The 13,172-nt window shown below is 44.5% G+C and overlaps 1 protein-coding gene across 10 annotated transcripts in view; it reads right to left on the bottom strand.

Annotated features, from left to right (window-relative positions):
• The window catches only part of LOC110487142 (C-myc promoter-binding protein), a 147,565-nt gene that overhangs the window by 65,304 nt on the left and 69,089 nt on the right, over positions 1 to 13,172 (bottom strand). For all 10 annotated transcript variants that reach the window (XM_036981547.1, XM_036981550.1, XM_036981552.1 and 7 more), the window contains 3 exons: positions 12,962 to 13,062; positions 10,777 to 10,992; positions 6,587 to 6,732 (listed from right to left, as the gene is read on the bottom strand). In XM_036981547.1, the coding sequence (XP_036837442.1) occupies positions 6,587 to 6,732; positions 10,777 to 10,992; positions 12,962 to 13,062 (463 nt within the window). The remainder of the gene's footprint in view (positions 1 to 6,586; positions 6,733 to 10,776; positions 10,993 to 12,961; positions 13,063 to 13,172) is intronic.

Here is a 13,172-nt window from a genome sequence, read left to right as displayed (position 1 = left end):
GAAATAACCAGACAGCAGACATTACCGTGGTTAAAGGAAATAACCAGACAGTACCATGGTTAAAGGAAATAACCAGACAGTACCATGGTTAAAGGAAATAACCAGACAGTACAGTGGTTAAAGGAAATAACCAGACAACAGACAGTACCGTGGTTAAAGGAAATAACCAGACAGTACCATGGTTAAAGGAAATAACCAGACAGTACCATGGTTAAAGGAAATAACCAGACAGTACCGTGGTTAAAGGAAATAACCAGACAGTACCGTGGTTAAAGGAAATAACCAGACAGTACCATGGTTAAAGGAAATAACCAGACAGTACCGTGGTTAAAGGAAATAACCAGACAGCACCATGGTTAAAGGAAATAACCAGACAGTACCGTGGCTAAAGGAAATAACCAGACAGTACCGTGGTTAAAGGAAATAACCAGACAGTACCATGGTTAAAGGAAATAACCAGACAGTACCATGGTTAAAGGAAATAACCAGACAGTACCATGGTTAAAGGAAATAACCAGACAGCAGACAGTACCGTGGTCAAAGGAAATAACCAGACAGTACCGTGGTTAAAGGAAATAACCAGACAGTACCGTGGTTAAAGGAAATAACCAGACAGTACCATGGTTAAAGGAAATAACCAGACAGTACCGTGGTTAAAGGAAATAACCAGACAGTACCATGGTTAAAGGAAATAACCAGACAGTACCATGGTTAAAGGAAATAACCAGACAGTACCGTGGTTAAAGGAAATAACCAGACAGTACCGTGGTTAAATTGAAATAACCAGACAGTACCATGGTTAAAGGGCTGATTGGGCTAGGAGAGGCTACAGGAAGAAAACCAGCTAGATGTTAATCAGGGGTGGGCAATCTTATCCACAATGGGTCAGTGTGGGTGCAGGCTTTGGCTCCAGCCAAGCAGTAACTAATTGAATTACTCACAGGGTGTTTCCCAAAATGCATACTACAGTGCTCTGATTAAGCAAATTGGAGCACGGGAGAGTTGGAGTATGAGTCCAAATCAAAGTACACGAAATGCTGGGTTCGTACAGACAGTGACAAGTCAAATTCAAGGACTTTCAAGTACCTTTTTACAAGCACTAATATTTATTTTTAAGGACCATCAATTTGCAACAGTTCCTATTAATGCAATTGTTTCTGGTCGCCACCAGATGGCAGTAGATCACCATAACCTGACTTACTATTCATCACCATCTTACAAGATCTACTCAATAATAGGTGTTTCACTACCTATTTACTACATTCACGAGTGGTAAGTCAGTACTGATGATGTTGACCGATTTCCTTATATGACCTGTAACTCAGTAAAATCTTTAAAATTGTTGCGTTTATATTTCTGTTCAGTGTACGTGACAATAACATTAAATTGTCTTTATATTTCACAAAATGTTAGGTCCCATAGGCTGTCCCAACATATAATGACATGAAAGTTAATTCTGACAGTGTAAAAGGCCATTAGTTTACTATAAAATGTTGTATTCTATACACATTTGATGAGCAACAAGTTATTGTGTTTGATAAGATTAAAGATTCTCTAACCTCTCTCCCTGCTGGCTTCTCTCTGTGTATCTCATTTGGGTTAGGGTCATTGCAGCCTGACTCACCACTGTCTATCTCACTACTCTCTGTAAAAAAAAGGGTATTTTGTATGAGAACTTATAGCCCAGCCCATCTTTTGATTATAGCTAGCTTCATTTCAGTCCTGCTGAGGTCAGACTCCGTTCAGCGTTAGCGTCAAACTTAATCCGTTTTTTTGGTTCTGGGGATGTTTTGGTTTAGGGGATGTCTGTTGACACGGCAGGAGTCGAGGGATGTTTTGGTTCGGGGGATGTCTGTTGACACGGCAGGAGTCGAGGGATGTTTTGGTTCGGGGGATGTCTGTTGACACGGCAGGAGTCGAGGGATGTTAAAAAAAAAAAAATCACACTGTCAGCAGCGTCTCTCTGCCACTTGCCACCGTAGGTCTAGGCTGAGGTAGTTTGTTTTACCACTCGGCCTATGTAGTGGCCGGAGTTTCCCGTTGGACAGAGTGGTGAGTGAATGCGTTGCTAACGAGGCAAATCCAGGAGAGCAGGCGAACATAACGAGCATTCATGAATCATTCATGATTTCACTCGTTAGCAAAGGTAGGTGCGATTACAACTCAGATCAATGCTGGGAAAGCAATAATAAGTGGATAAACGATCATTAACAAAATAAAAAGGCAAGTAAACGCTATTTCACAAATAAAGGTTTTACCCTCCACTACACTATTTACTATTTACCCTCCACTACATCCCTGGGTTGGTCTGGCAAAACCATACATAAAAATATACAGTGGGGCAAAAAAGTATTTAGTCAGCCACCAATTGTGCAAGTTCTCCCACTTAAAAAGATGAGAGAGGCCTGTAATTTTCATCATAGGTACACTTCAACTATGACAGACAAAATGAGAAAAAAAATCCAGAAAATCACATTGTAGGATTTTTTATGATTTTATTTGCAAATTATGGTGGAAAATAAGTATTTGGTCAATAATAAAAGTTTATCTAAATACTTTGTTATATACCCTTTGTTGGCAATGACAGAGGTCAAACGTTTTCTGTAAGTCTTCACAAGGTTTTCACACACCGTTGCTGGTATTTTGGCCCATTCCTCCATGCAGATCTCCTCTAGAGCAGTGATGTTTTGGGGCTGTTGCTGGGCAACACGGACTTTCAACTCCCTCCAAAGATTTTCTATGGGGTTGAGATCTGGAGAATGGCTAGGCCACTCCAGGACCTTGAAATGCTTCTTACGAAGCCACTTCTTCGTTGCCCGGGCGGTGTGTTTGGGATCATTGTCATGCTGAAAGACCCAGCCACGTTTCATCTTCAATGCCCTTGCTGATGGAAGGAGGTTTTCACTCAAAATCTCACGATACATGGCCCCATTCATTCTTTCCTTTACACGGATCAGTCGTCCTGGTCCCTTTGCAGAAAAACAGCCCCAAAGCATGATGGTGCCACCCCCATGCTTCACAGTAGGTATGGTGTTCTTTGGATGCAACTCAGCATTCTTTGTCCTCCAAACACGACGAGTTGAGTTTTTACCAAAAAGTTATATTTTGGTTTCATCTGACCATATGACATTCTCCCAATCTTCTTCTGGATCATCCAAATGCTCTTTAGCAAACTTCAGATGGGCCTGGACATGTACTGCCTTAAACACGTCTGGCACTGCAGGATTTGAGTCCCTGGTGGCGTAGTGTGTTACTGATGGTAGGCATTGTTACTTTGGTCCCAGCTCTCTGCAGGTCATTCATTAGGTCCCACCGTGTGGTTCTGGGATTTTTGCTCACCGTTCTTGTGATCATTTTGACCACACGGGGTGAGATCTTGCGTGGAGCCCCAGATCGAGGGAGATTATCAGTGGTCTTGTATGTCTTCCATTTCCTAATAATTGCTCCCACAGTTGATTTCTTCAAACCAAGCTGCTTACCTATTGCAGATTCAGTCTTCCCAGCCTGGTGCAGGTCTACAATTTTGTTTCTGGTGTCCTTTGACAGCTCTTTGGTCTTGGCCATAGTGGAGTTTGGAGTGTGACTGTTTGAGGTTGTGGACAGGTGTCTTTTATACTGATAACAAGTTCAAACAGGTGCCATTAATACAGCGAACAAGTTGAGGACAGAGGAGCCTCTTAAGAAGAAGATACAGATCTGTGAGAGTTTGTAGGTGACCAAATACTTATGTTCCACCATAATTGGCAAATAAATTCACTAAAAATCCTACAATGTGATTTTCTGGATTTTTTTTTATTACAGACCTCTCTCATCTTTATAAGTGGGAGAACTTGCACAATTGGTGGCTGACTAAATACAGTAGGGGGAGGGCTGCTCAGCGTGAGGTAATACAGTAGGGGGAGTGCTGCTCAGCGTGAGGTAATACAGTAGGGGGAGTGCTACTCAGCTTGAGGTAATACAGTAGGGGGAATGCTGCTCAGCATGAGGTAATACAGTAGGGGGGAGTGCTACTCAGCTTGAGGTAATACAGTAGGGGGGAGTGCTGCTCAGCGTGAGGTAATACAGTAGGGGGGAGTGCTGCTCGGCGTGAGGTAATACAGTAGGGGGGAGTGCTACTCAGCATGAGGTAATACAGTAGGGGTAGTGCTGCTCAGCGTGAGGTAATACAGTAGGGGGGAGTGCTACTCAGCTTGAGGTAATACAGTAGGGGGGAGTGCTGCTCAGCATGAGGTAATACAGTAGGGGGGAGTGCTACTCAGCTTGAGGTAATACAGTAGGGGGGAGTGCTGCTCAGCGTGAGGTAATACAGTAGGGGGGAGTGCTGCTCGGCGTGAGGTAATACAGTAGGGGTAGTGCTGCTTAGTGTGAGGTAATACAGTAGGGGGGAGTGCTGCTCAGCGTGAGGTAATACAGTAGGGGGGAGTGATGTTCAGCGTGAGGTAATACAGTAGGGGTAGTGGGAGGTAATACAGTAGGGGGAGAGCTACTCAGCTTGAGGTAATACAGTAGGGGGGAGTGCTGCTCAGCGTGAGCTAATACAGTAGGGGGGAGTGCTGCTCGGCGTGAGGTAATACAGTAGGGGTAGTGCTGCTTAGTGTGAGGTAATACAGTAGGGGGGAGTGCTGCTCAGTGTGAGGTAATACAGTAGGGGGAGTGCTACTCAGCATGAGGTAATACAGTAGGGGGAGTGCTGCTCAGCATGAGGTAATACAGTAGGGGGAGTGCTGCTCAGTGTGAGGTAATACAGTCGAGGGAGTGCTGCTCAGCATGAGGTAATACAGTAGGGGGAAGTGCTGCTCAGCATGAGGTAATACAGTAGGGGGAGTGCTGCTCAGTGTGAGGTAATACAGTAGGGGGAGTGCTACTCAGCATGAGGTAATACAGTAGGGGGAGTGCTGCTCAGTGTGAGGTAATACAGTAGGGGGAGTGCTACTCAGCATGAGGTAATACAGTAGGGGGAGTGCTGCTCAGCATGAGGTAATACAGTAGGGGGAGTGCTGCTCAGTGTGAGGTAATACAGTCGAGGGAGTGCTGCTCAGCATGAGGTAATACAGTAGGGGGGAGTGCTGCTCAGCATGAGGTAATACAGTAGGGGGAGTGCTACTCAGCATGAGGTAATACAGTAGGGGGAGTGCTGCTCAGTGTGAGGTAATACAGTAGGGGGGAGTGCTGCTCAGTGTGAGGTAATACAGTAGGGGGAGTGCTACTCAGCATGAGGTAATACAGTAGGGGGAGTGCTGCTCAGCATGAGTTAATACAGTAGGGGGAGTGCTACTCAGCATGAGGTAATACAGTAGGGGGAGTGCTGCTCAGTGTGAGGTAATACAGTCGAGGGAGTGCTGCTCAGCGTGAGGTAATACAGTAGGGGGGAGTGCTGCTCAGCATGAGGTAATACAGTAGGGGGAGTGCTGCTCAGCATGAGGTAATACAGTAGGGGGAGTGGTACTCAGCATGAGGTAATACAGTAGGGGGGAGTGCTGCTCAGTGTGAGGTAATACAGTAGGGGGGAGTGCTGCTCAGTGTGAGGTAATACAGTAGGGGGGAGTGCTTCTCAAATGGAATGTTTTATGCGTACTCAAGAGAATGTCCTCGGGAAAATGCACTAGAAGCATGAGAGTGTGGAGCACGGTAATATGCATATTGAGAAACACCCAGTGACTCAGGGGAGCACGGTAGTATGCATATTGAGAAACACCCAGTGACTCAGGGGAGCACGGTAGTATGCATATTGAGAAACACCCAGTGACTCAGGGGAGCACGGTAGTATGCATATTGAGAAACACCCAGTGACTCAGGGGAGCACGGTAGTATGCATATTGAGAAACACCCAGTGACTCAGGGGAGCACGGTAGTATGCATATTGAGAAACACCCACGGTCTTCAATAAAGACTTAATTAGTAAAAATCTGCTGTGTTAATGCTTTGGCTGCACCTACATCAGCCCTTAACAGAGTAAAGGGGAATGGAGGGGAATGGATATGAATGGGAGAGAGAAAGTAAAGGTAGAGGATATCAAGCATAGCTACTAGACAGGGAGAAGAACACTGATATAGGATAGCATAGCTACTAGACAGGGAGAAGAACACTGACAGAGGATAGCATAGCTACCAGACAGGGAGAAGAACACTGATAGAGGATAGCATAGCTACTAGACAGGGAGAAGAACACTGATAGAGGATAGCATAGCTACCAGACAGGGAGAAGAACACTGATAGAGGATAGCATAGCTACTAGACAGGGAGAAGAACACTGATAGAGGATAGCATAGCTACCAGACAGGGAGAAGAACACTGATAGAGGATAGCATAGCTACTAGACAGGGAGAAGAACACTGACAGAGGATAGCATAGCTACCAGACAGGGAGAAGAACACTGATAGAGGATAGCATAGTTACTAGACAGGGAGAAGAACACTGATAGAGGATAGCATAGTTACTAGACAGGGAGATACATTTCACAGAGGATAGGTCTATATATATATGACTAGGATGATATAGTACTATAAACCAAGCTGTATGGAGAAGGGTTATTTCAGAGAATAGGTCTATACAGGACCGGGATGACAGTATTATAAACCAAGCTGTACCTTGTCCACACAGTCATCGAAGAAGGCCAAGCTGGCGTCTTTGTCTGAGACGAAGGAGCACTCCTCTATGAATCTGATGAACATCTGAGTCTTGGTCATCAGGGAGTAGAACTTCTGGTGGGACCGGTCTCTGCTCTTCAGGAACCCTACAGAACATAACAACCATATGAGAATCATAACAAGATACAGTAGAACTTCTGGTGGGACCGATCTCTGCTCTTCAGGAACCGTACAGAACATTACAACCATATGAGAATCATAACAAGATACAGTAGAACTTCTGGTGGGACCGGTCTCTGCTCTTCAGGAACCCCGAAGAGGACGGTTGGGGAGGGAGAAACGGAACATTTGTGGTTCACTGCTAGATATATCTGGCAAAATAGGTTTAGGGTCTTGGAACCTTGACCATGAAGAACACTGCTTATTTTTTATTTATTTTTTTAACTAGGTAAGTCTTTATTTAACCAGGTGAGTCTTTATTTAACCAGGTAAGTCTTTATTTAACCAGGTAAGTCTTTATTTAACCAGGTGAGTCTTTATTTAACCAGGTGAGTCTTTATTTAACCAGGTGAGTCTTTATTTAACCAGGTAAGTCTTTATTTAACCAAGTGAGTCTTTATTTGACCAGGTGAGTCTTTATTTAACCAAGTGAGTCTTTATTTAACCAAGTGAGTCTTTATTTAACCAGGTGAGTCTTTATTTAACCAGGTGAGTCTTTATTTAACCAAGTGAGTCCTTATTTAACCAGGTGAGTCTTTATTTAACCAGGTAAGTCTTTATTTAACCAGGTGAGTCTTTATTTAACCAGGTGAGTCTTTATTTAACCAGGTACGTCTTTATTTAACCTCTACGTGATTGGTGAACCCCTACGGGATGGTTGAGCTATCGTGTGCTAATGTGATTAGCATGAGGTTGTAAGTAACAATAACATTTCCCAGGATATAGACACACACTTTTTCAGTTCTTCCCACAAGTTTTTTTTCTATGGGATTAAGGTCAGGGCTTTGTGATGGCCACTCCAATACCTTGACTTTGTTGTCCTTAAGCCATTTGGCCACAACTTTGGAAGTACGCTTGGGGTCATTGTCCATTTGGAAGACCCATTTGCGACCAAGCTTTAGTTTGCAGTTGCAAACCGTAGTCTGGCTTTTTATGGCGGTTTTGGAGCAGTGGCTTCTTCCTTGCTGAGCGGCCTTTCAGGTTATGTCGATATAGGACTCATTTTACTGTGGATATAGTAACTTTTGTACCTGTTTCCTCCAGCATCTTCGCAAGGTTCTTTGTTGTTGTTGTGGGATTGATTTGCACTTTTTGCACCAAAGTAGGTTCATCGCTAGGAGACAGAACGCATCTCCTTCCTGAGCAGTGTGACGGCTGCGTGGTCCCATGGTGTTTATACTTGCATAATATTGTTTGTACAGATGAACGTGGTACCGTCAGGCATTTGGAAATTGCTCCCAAGGATGACCCAGACTTGTGGAGGTCAACAATTTTTTTTCTGAGGTCTTCGCTGATTTCTTTAAATGTTCCAATGATGTCAAGCCAAGAGGTACTGAGTTTGAAGGTAGGCCTTGAAATACATCCACAGGTACACCTCCAATTGACTCAAATGATGTCAATTAGCCTATCAGAAGCTTCTAAAGCCATGACATAATTTTCGGGAATTTTCCAAGCTGTTTAAAGGCACAGTCAACTTAGTGTATGTAAACTTCTGACCCACTGGAATTGTGGAACAGTGAATTATAAGTGAAATAATCTGTCTGTAAACAATAGTTGGAAAAATGACTTGTGTCATACACAAAGTAGATGTCCTTACCGACTTGCCAAAATGTAATCTTACGTCTTCAACTGTATCTGATATGGGCAGAAAGCTTAAATGTATTGTTAATCTAACTGCACTGTCCAATTTACAGTAGCTATTACAGTGAAAGAATACCATGCTATTGTTTGAGGAGAATTGCCCAGTTATGAACTTCAAAATGTATCAATAAAGCCACATTTGGGCAGAGTTGATACAACATTTTGAACAGTAATGCAATGGTTCATTGGATCTGTAAAAAAAAAAATCTTTGCACGTACACTGCTTCCACCTAGTGGCCAAAATCTAAATAACACGAGCCTTTTTCTCTTTTCAAAGACGATGGGGGTAAAACATATGTTGATTCTTCTACATTCATTTCACATTTCCACAAACTTCTAAGTGTTTCCTTTCAAATGGTATCAAGTAATACCTATATCCTTGCTTCAGGTCCTGAGCGACAGGCAGTTAGATTTGGGTATGTCATTTTAGGTGAAAATTGAAGAAAGGGTCCGATCCTTAATAAGAGGTACCAGGTGAGTCTTTATTTTAACCAGGTAAGTCTTTGAGAACACATTCTCTCTTACAATAGCGACGAATGTACCGTAGCTGGGCACAGTCGTGCAGGTAAGATAACACATGGCCAATCTAAGGTGCAAAACAGGGAAGTGACTTCCTCTTATATAAGTGTTAAACCCAGCAGGGCTGACTAACAGCTGACCTGATTAACAGCTGACCTGATTAACAGCTGACCTACGGGACAGACAGGGCCAAGGGGAGTGAGGAGGATGGTCATTGGCTCACACTGCAGTCATGGAGGCCAAGCTTTGTGTTGTTGTGGGTCCCGACAGTAATACAAATGGACAGCTGATAGATTCTCTATGGATACAGATACACCCACACCACTTGGCCAAAGAAACACGTTGAGAAAGCACATTTTCCCATTACCCATACTTGTGTGTGTGTCTTTCAGCTCTAGTCATTACATAACAACACTGCATGGGTCTCTCTCTAAACTCCTCATCCCTATTTGTCGGGATCACAATCCTCATAACCAACATGTCCTTAGCTACAGCTAGCATGGTTAGCATCCACTAGAGAATGCTCATGTCCTTGGCTACAGCTAGCATAGCTAGCATCCACTAGAGAATGTTCATATCCTTGTCTACAGCTAGCATGGCTAGCATCCACTGAAGAATGTTCATGTCCTTGTCTACAGCTAGCATGGTTAGCATCCACTAGAGAATGTTCATGTCCTTGTCTACAGCTAGCATGGCTAGCATCCACTAGAGAATGTTCATGTCCTTGTCTACAGCTAGCATGGCTAGCATCCACTAAACAATGTTCATGTCCTTGTCTACAGCTAGCATGGCTAGCATCCACTAGAGAATGTTCATGTCCTTGTCTACAGCTAGCATGGTTAGCATCCACTAGAGAATGCTCATGTCCTTGGCTACAGCTAGCATGGTTAGCATCCACTAGAGAATGTTCATGTCCTTGTCTACAGCTAGCATGGTTAGCATCCACTAGAGAATGCTCATGTCTTGGCTACAGCTAGCATGGTTAGCATCCAGTAGAGAATGCTCATGTCCTTAGCTACAGCTAGCATGGTTAGCATCCACTAGAGAATGCTCTTGTCCTTGGCTACAGCTAGCATGGTTAGCATCCACTAGAGAATGCTCATGTCCTTGGCTACAGCTAGCATGGTTAGCATCCACTAGAGAATGTTCATGTCCTTGGCTACAGCTAGCATGGCTAGCATCCACTAGAGAATGTTCATGTCCTTGTCTACAGCTAGCATGGTTAGCATCCACTAGAGAATGCTCATGTCCTTGGCTACAGCTAGCATGGCTAGCATCCACTAGAGAATGTTCATGTCCTTGTCTACAGCTAGCATGGCTAGCATCCACTAGAGAATGCTCTTGTCCTTGGCTACAGCTAGCATGGTTAGCATCCACTAGAGAATGCTCATGTCCTTGGCTACAGCTAGCATGGTTAGCATCCACTAGAGAATGTTCATGTCCTTGGCTACAGCTAGCATGGCTAGCATCCACTAGAGAATGTTCATGTCCTTGGCTATGGGCCATGGTATCAGGTGTGGTATTAGCCAGCTTCAACTGGCCCCAGTCCAGACTCAACTTTATCAGGTGTGGTATTAGCCAGCTTCAACTGGCCCCAGTCCAGACTCAACTCTATCAGGTGTGGTATTAGCCAGCTTCAACTGGCCCCAGTCCAGACTCAACTCTATCAGGTGTGGTATTAGCCAGCTTCAACTGGCCCTAGTCCAGACTCTGGAGCAGAGAACAGCTGCAGCTAGCTAGAGCTCCAGACCTGCACATGCTCTGAGACTCACACACACATAGACTCACATACACACCAAGCCAGTACTAACCTTGCAGGTCAAAGAGAGAGGAGGCGTCAGTAGTCTTCTCAGACGGGGCCTGGGTGATGGGTCTCAGGTATGAGCGGTAGCCTTTCAAGATGGCCGCCATGAACCTGAGGAAGGCTTCCTGTATCTCCATCTCCAGGCTGTGGAGGCTCTTCCCACAGGCCAGCTCTGTACAGTCACTCATACTCAGCTCCAATAGGCCATCAGGACGCTGCTGACCTAGGGGGAACCAATAGAAAAGAGGGTTGTTGGTTCTGCTGACCTAGGGGGAACCAATAGAAAAGAGGGTTGTTGGTTCTGCTGACCTAGGGGGAACCAATAGAAAAGAGGGTTGTTGGTTCTGCTGACCTGGGGGGAACCAATAGAAAAGAGGGTTGTTGGTTCTGCTGATCTGGGGGGAACCAATGGAAAATATGTTTTTTGTTTACATATCTTATAGGGTTTGTCCCAAATGGCACCATATTCCTTAATGTAGTGCACTAGATAGGGAACAGGGAGCCATGTGGGATGCACACCTCATGTAGTTCCAGAGATACATAGAGGAAAACACTCTTAGAAGATACAATGGGTGGACAAAACATTAGGAACACCTGCTCCTTCCATGACATAGACTGACCCGGTGAATCCAGGTGAAAGATATGATCCCTTATTGATGTAACTTGGTAAATCCACTTCAATCAGTGTAGATGAAGTGGAGAAGACCGGTTAAAGAAGGATTTTTTTATCAACATAATATTAGGAAGGTGTCTTAATATTTTGTCTGCTATGTTGAACTACCTGTCACAGTTGAAGACAGTTTAAAACACAACTTAAAACAAGCAGGACTGTCTGTATGAAAGTTGAGTTGATGACGTGGGGGGGTTTGGGTTCTGTCTGTCTTGTTGTTGTTGAACTAGATAAAGGGTAAATAACAAAAAAACACACAGTTTAAATCTCTATTGAAGTTAGTTTTCCTCTAAGAAACAAGTCCCTAAAGATCAGACTCAGCTTGTCACTCTGCCAAGCTGTATCGATGTTCAATATTCCCAGCCTAAACACTAATGCAGTGGCAGGACACATTTTCAGCCTCACCGAGTCTCAGAATGTAACACTATTAGATTTGTATTTGATTTCTCAATAAGCAGGCAGCAGGTTTACTGGCTAGGATATAAATAACACAACTGAACTAATGGAGACAAATAGAGCAGGTAGGGAGAGGGAGTGGGGGGAGAGAGGACAGAGATAGAGAGGAGGAGAGGGAGGAGAGACAGAGAGAGAGGAGAGAGAAGAGAGCGAGGGGGGAGAGAGGAGAGAGTGGGGTGAGAGAAAAAGAGAGTGAGAGAGATGCAGCGAGAGAAAGAGAGAAGAGAGCGAGGGGGAGGTTGGAGATAGAGGGGTGTGAGAGAAAGAGAGGGAGAGAGAGAGAGAGATGCAGCTACAGAGAGAGAGAGATGCAGAGAGCGAGAGAGATGCAGCAAGAAAGAGAGAGCGAGAGAAGAGAGCGAGGGGGAGATAGAGGGGTGCGAGAGAAAGAGAGGGAGAGATAGAGAGAGATGCAGCGAGAGAGAGAGAGCGAGGGGGAGATAGAGGGGTGCGAGAGAAAGAGAGAGAGAGAGAGCGAGATGCAGAGAGCGAGAGAGAGATGCAGCGAGAAAGAGAGAGCGAGGGGGAGATAGAGGGGTGCGAGAGAAAGAGAGAGAGAGAGATGCAGCGAGAGAGAGATAGAGAGAGCGAGAGAAATGCAGAGAGAAAGGAATAATGATGTAATACTAACTGGTGGTTTTGTTACAGAGGAAGAGGAGAGAAGAAGAAGAATGATACAACACTGTTCTTTAATATAGACCTGCCGTCTGTTTGGTAGACACTGGAGAAAGAATAGGAAACTGAACGTAAAGTACTCCTACACTCCTGCTACAGTGGCTTATCATATTCAGAAGAAGAAGAACACCTGAGAGTCAAACACATCAGCTTGAAAGAATCTTTCAAAGTCGACCTTGAAAATGAGTTTTATTGAAAAAAAGTGTTTTTGATCTAGCTTGGTTGCCAGATATTTTTTTGTTGCCAACTCCTTTGTCTTTGTTATATTATAGGAGCGAACTGAGGCAGAACCAGAGTCACATCTGGCAACTCAGGCTACACTTGACCCAGTTTATTCATACTGAAATCTTTAGTCCTCCATCCATACAGTACAGTACGGTCCTCTACTCACCGTCCACCAGTTGCTGGTAGAGATTGTTCAGCACATTCATCAGGTTTTTACAGGCTTTCTTTGGCAGGATCTTCCAGGTCAGGGCCCTCTTATCTCCGTTGCTGAAAGGAGAAACACACGGTCAGCGCTCTCCAGACGTACAGAGAGGTGGAACACACCCAAAACTAACACTGGCGGAGGATAAGGGGCAGGAGACCACCCACGAGACTGC

This window comes from Oncorhynchus mykiss, chromosome 6 (assembly GCF_013265735.2).
Source record: "Oncorhynchus mykiss isolate Arlee chromosome 6, USDA_OmykA_1.1, whole genome shotgun sequence".
NCBI lineage: Eukaryota > Metazoa > Chordata > Actinopteri > Salmoniformes > Salmonidae > Oncorhynchus > Oncorhynchus mykiss.
This window is presented reverse-complemented; position numbering and strand designations above follow the sequence as displayed.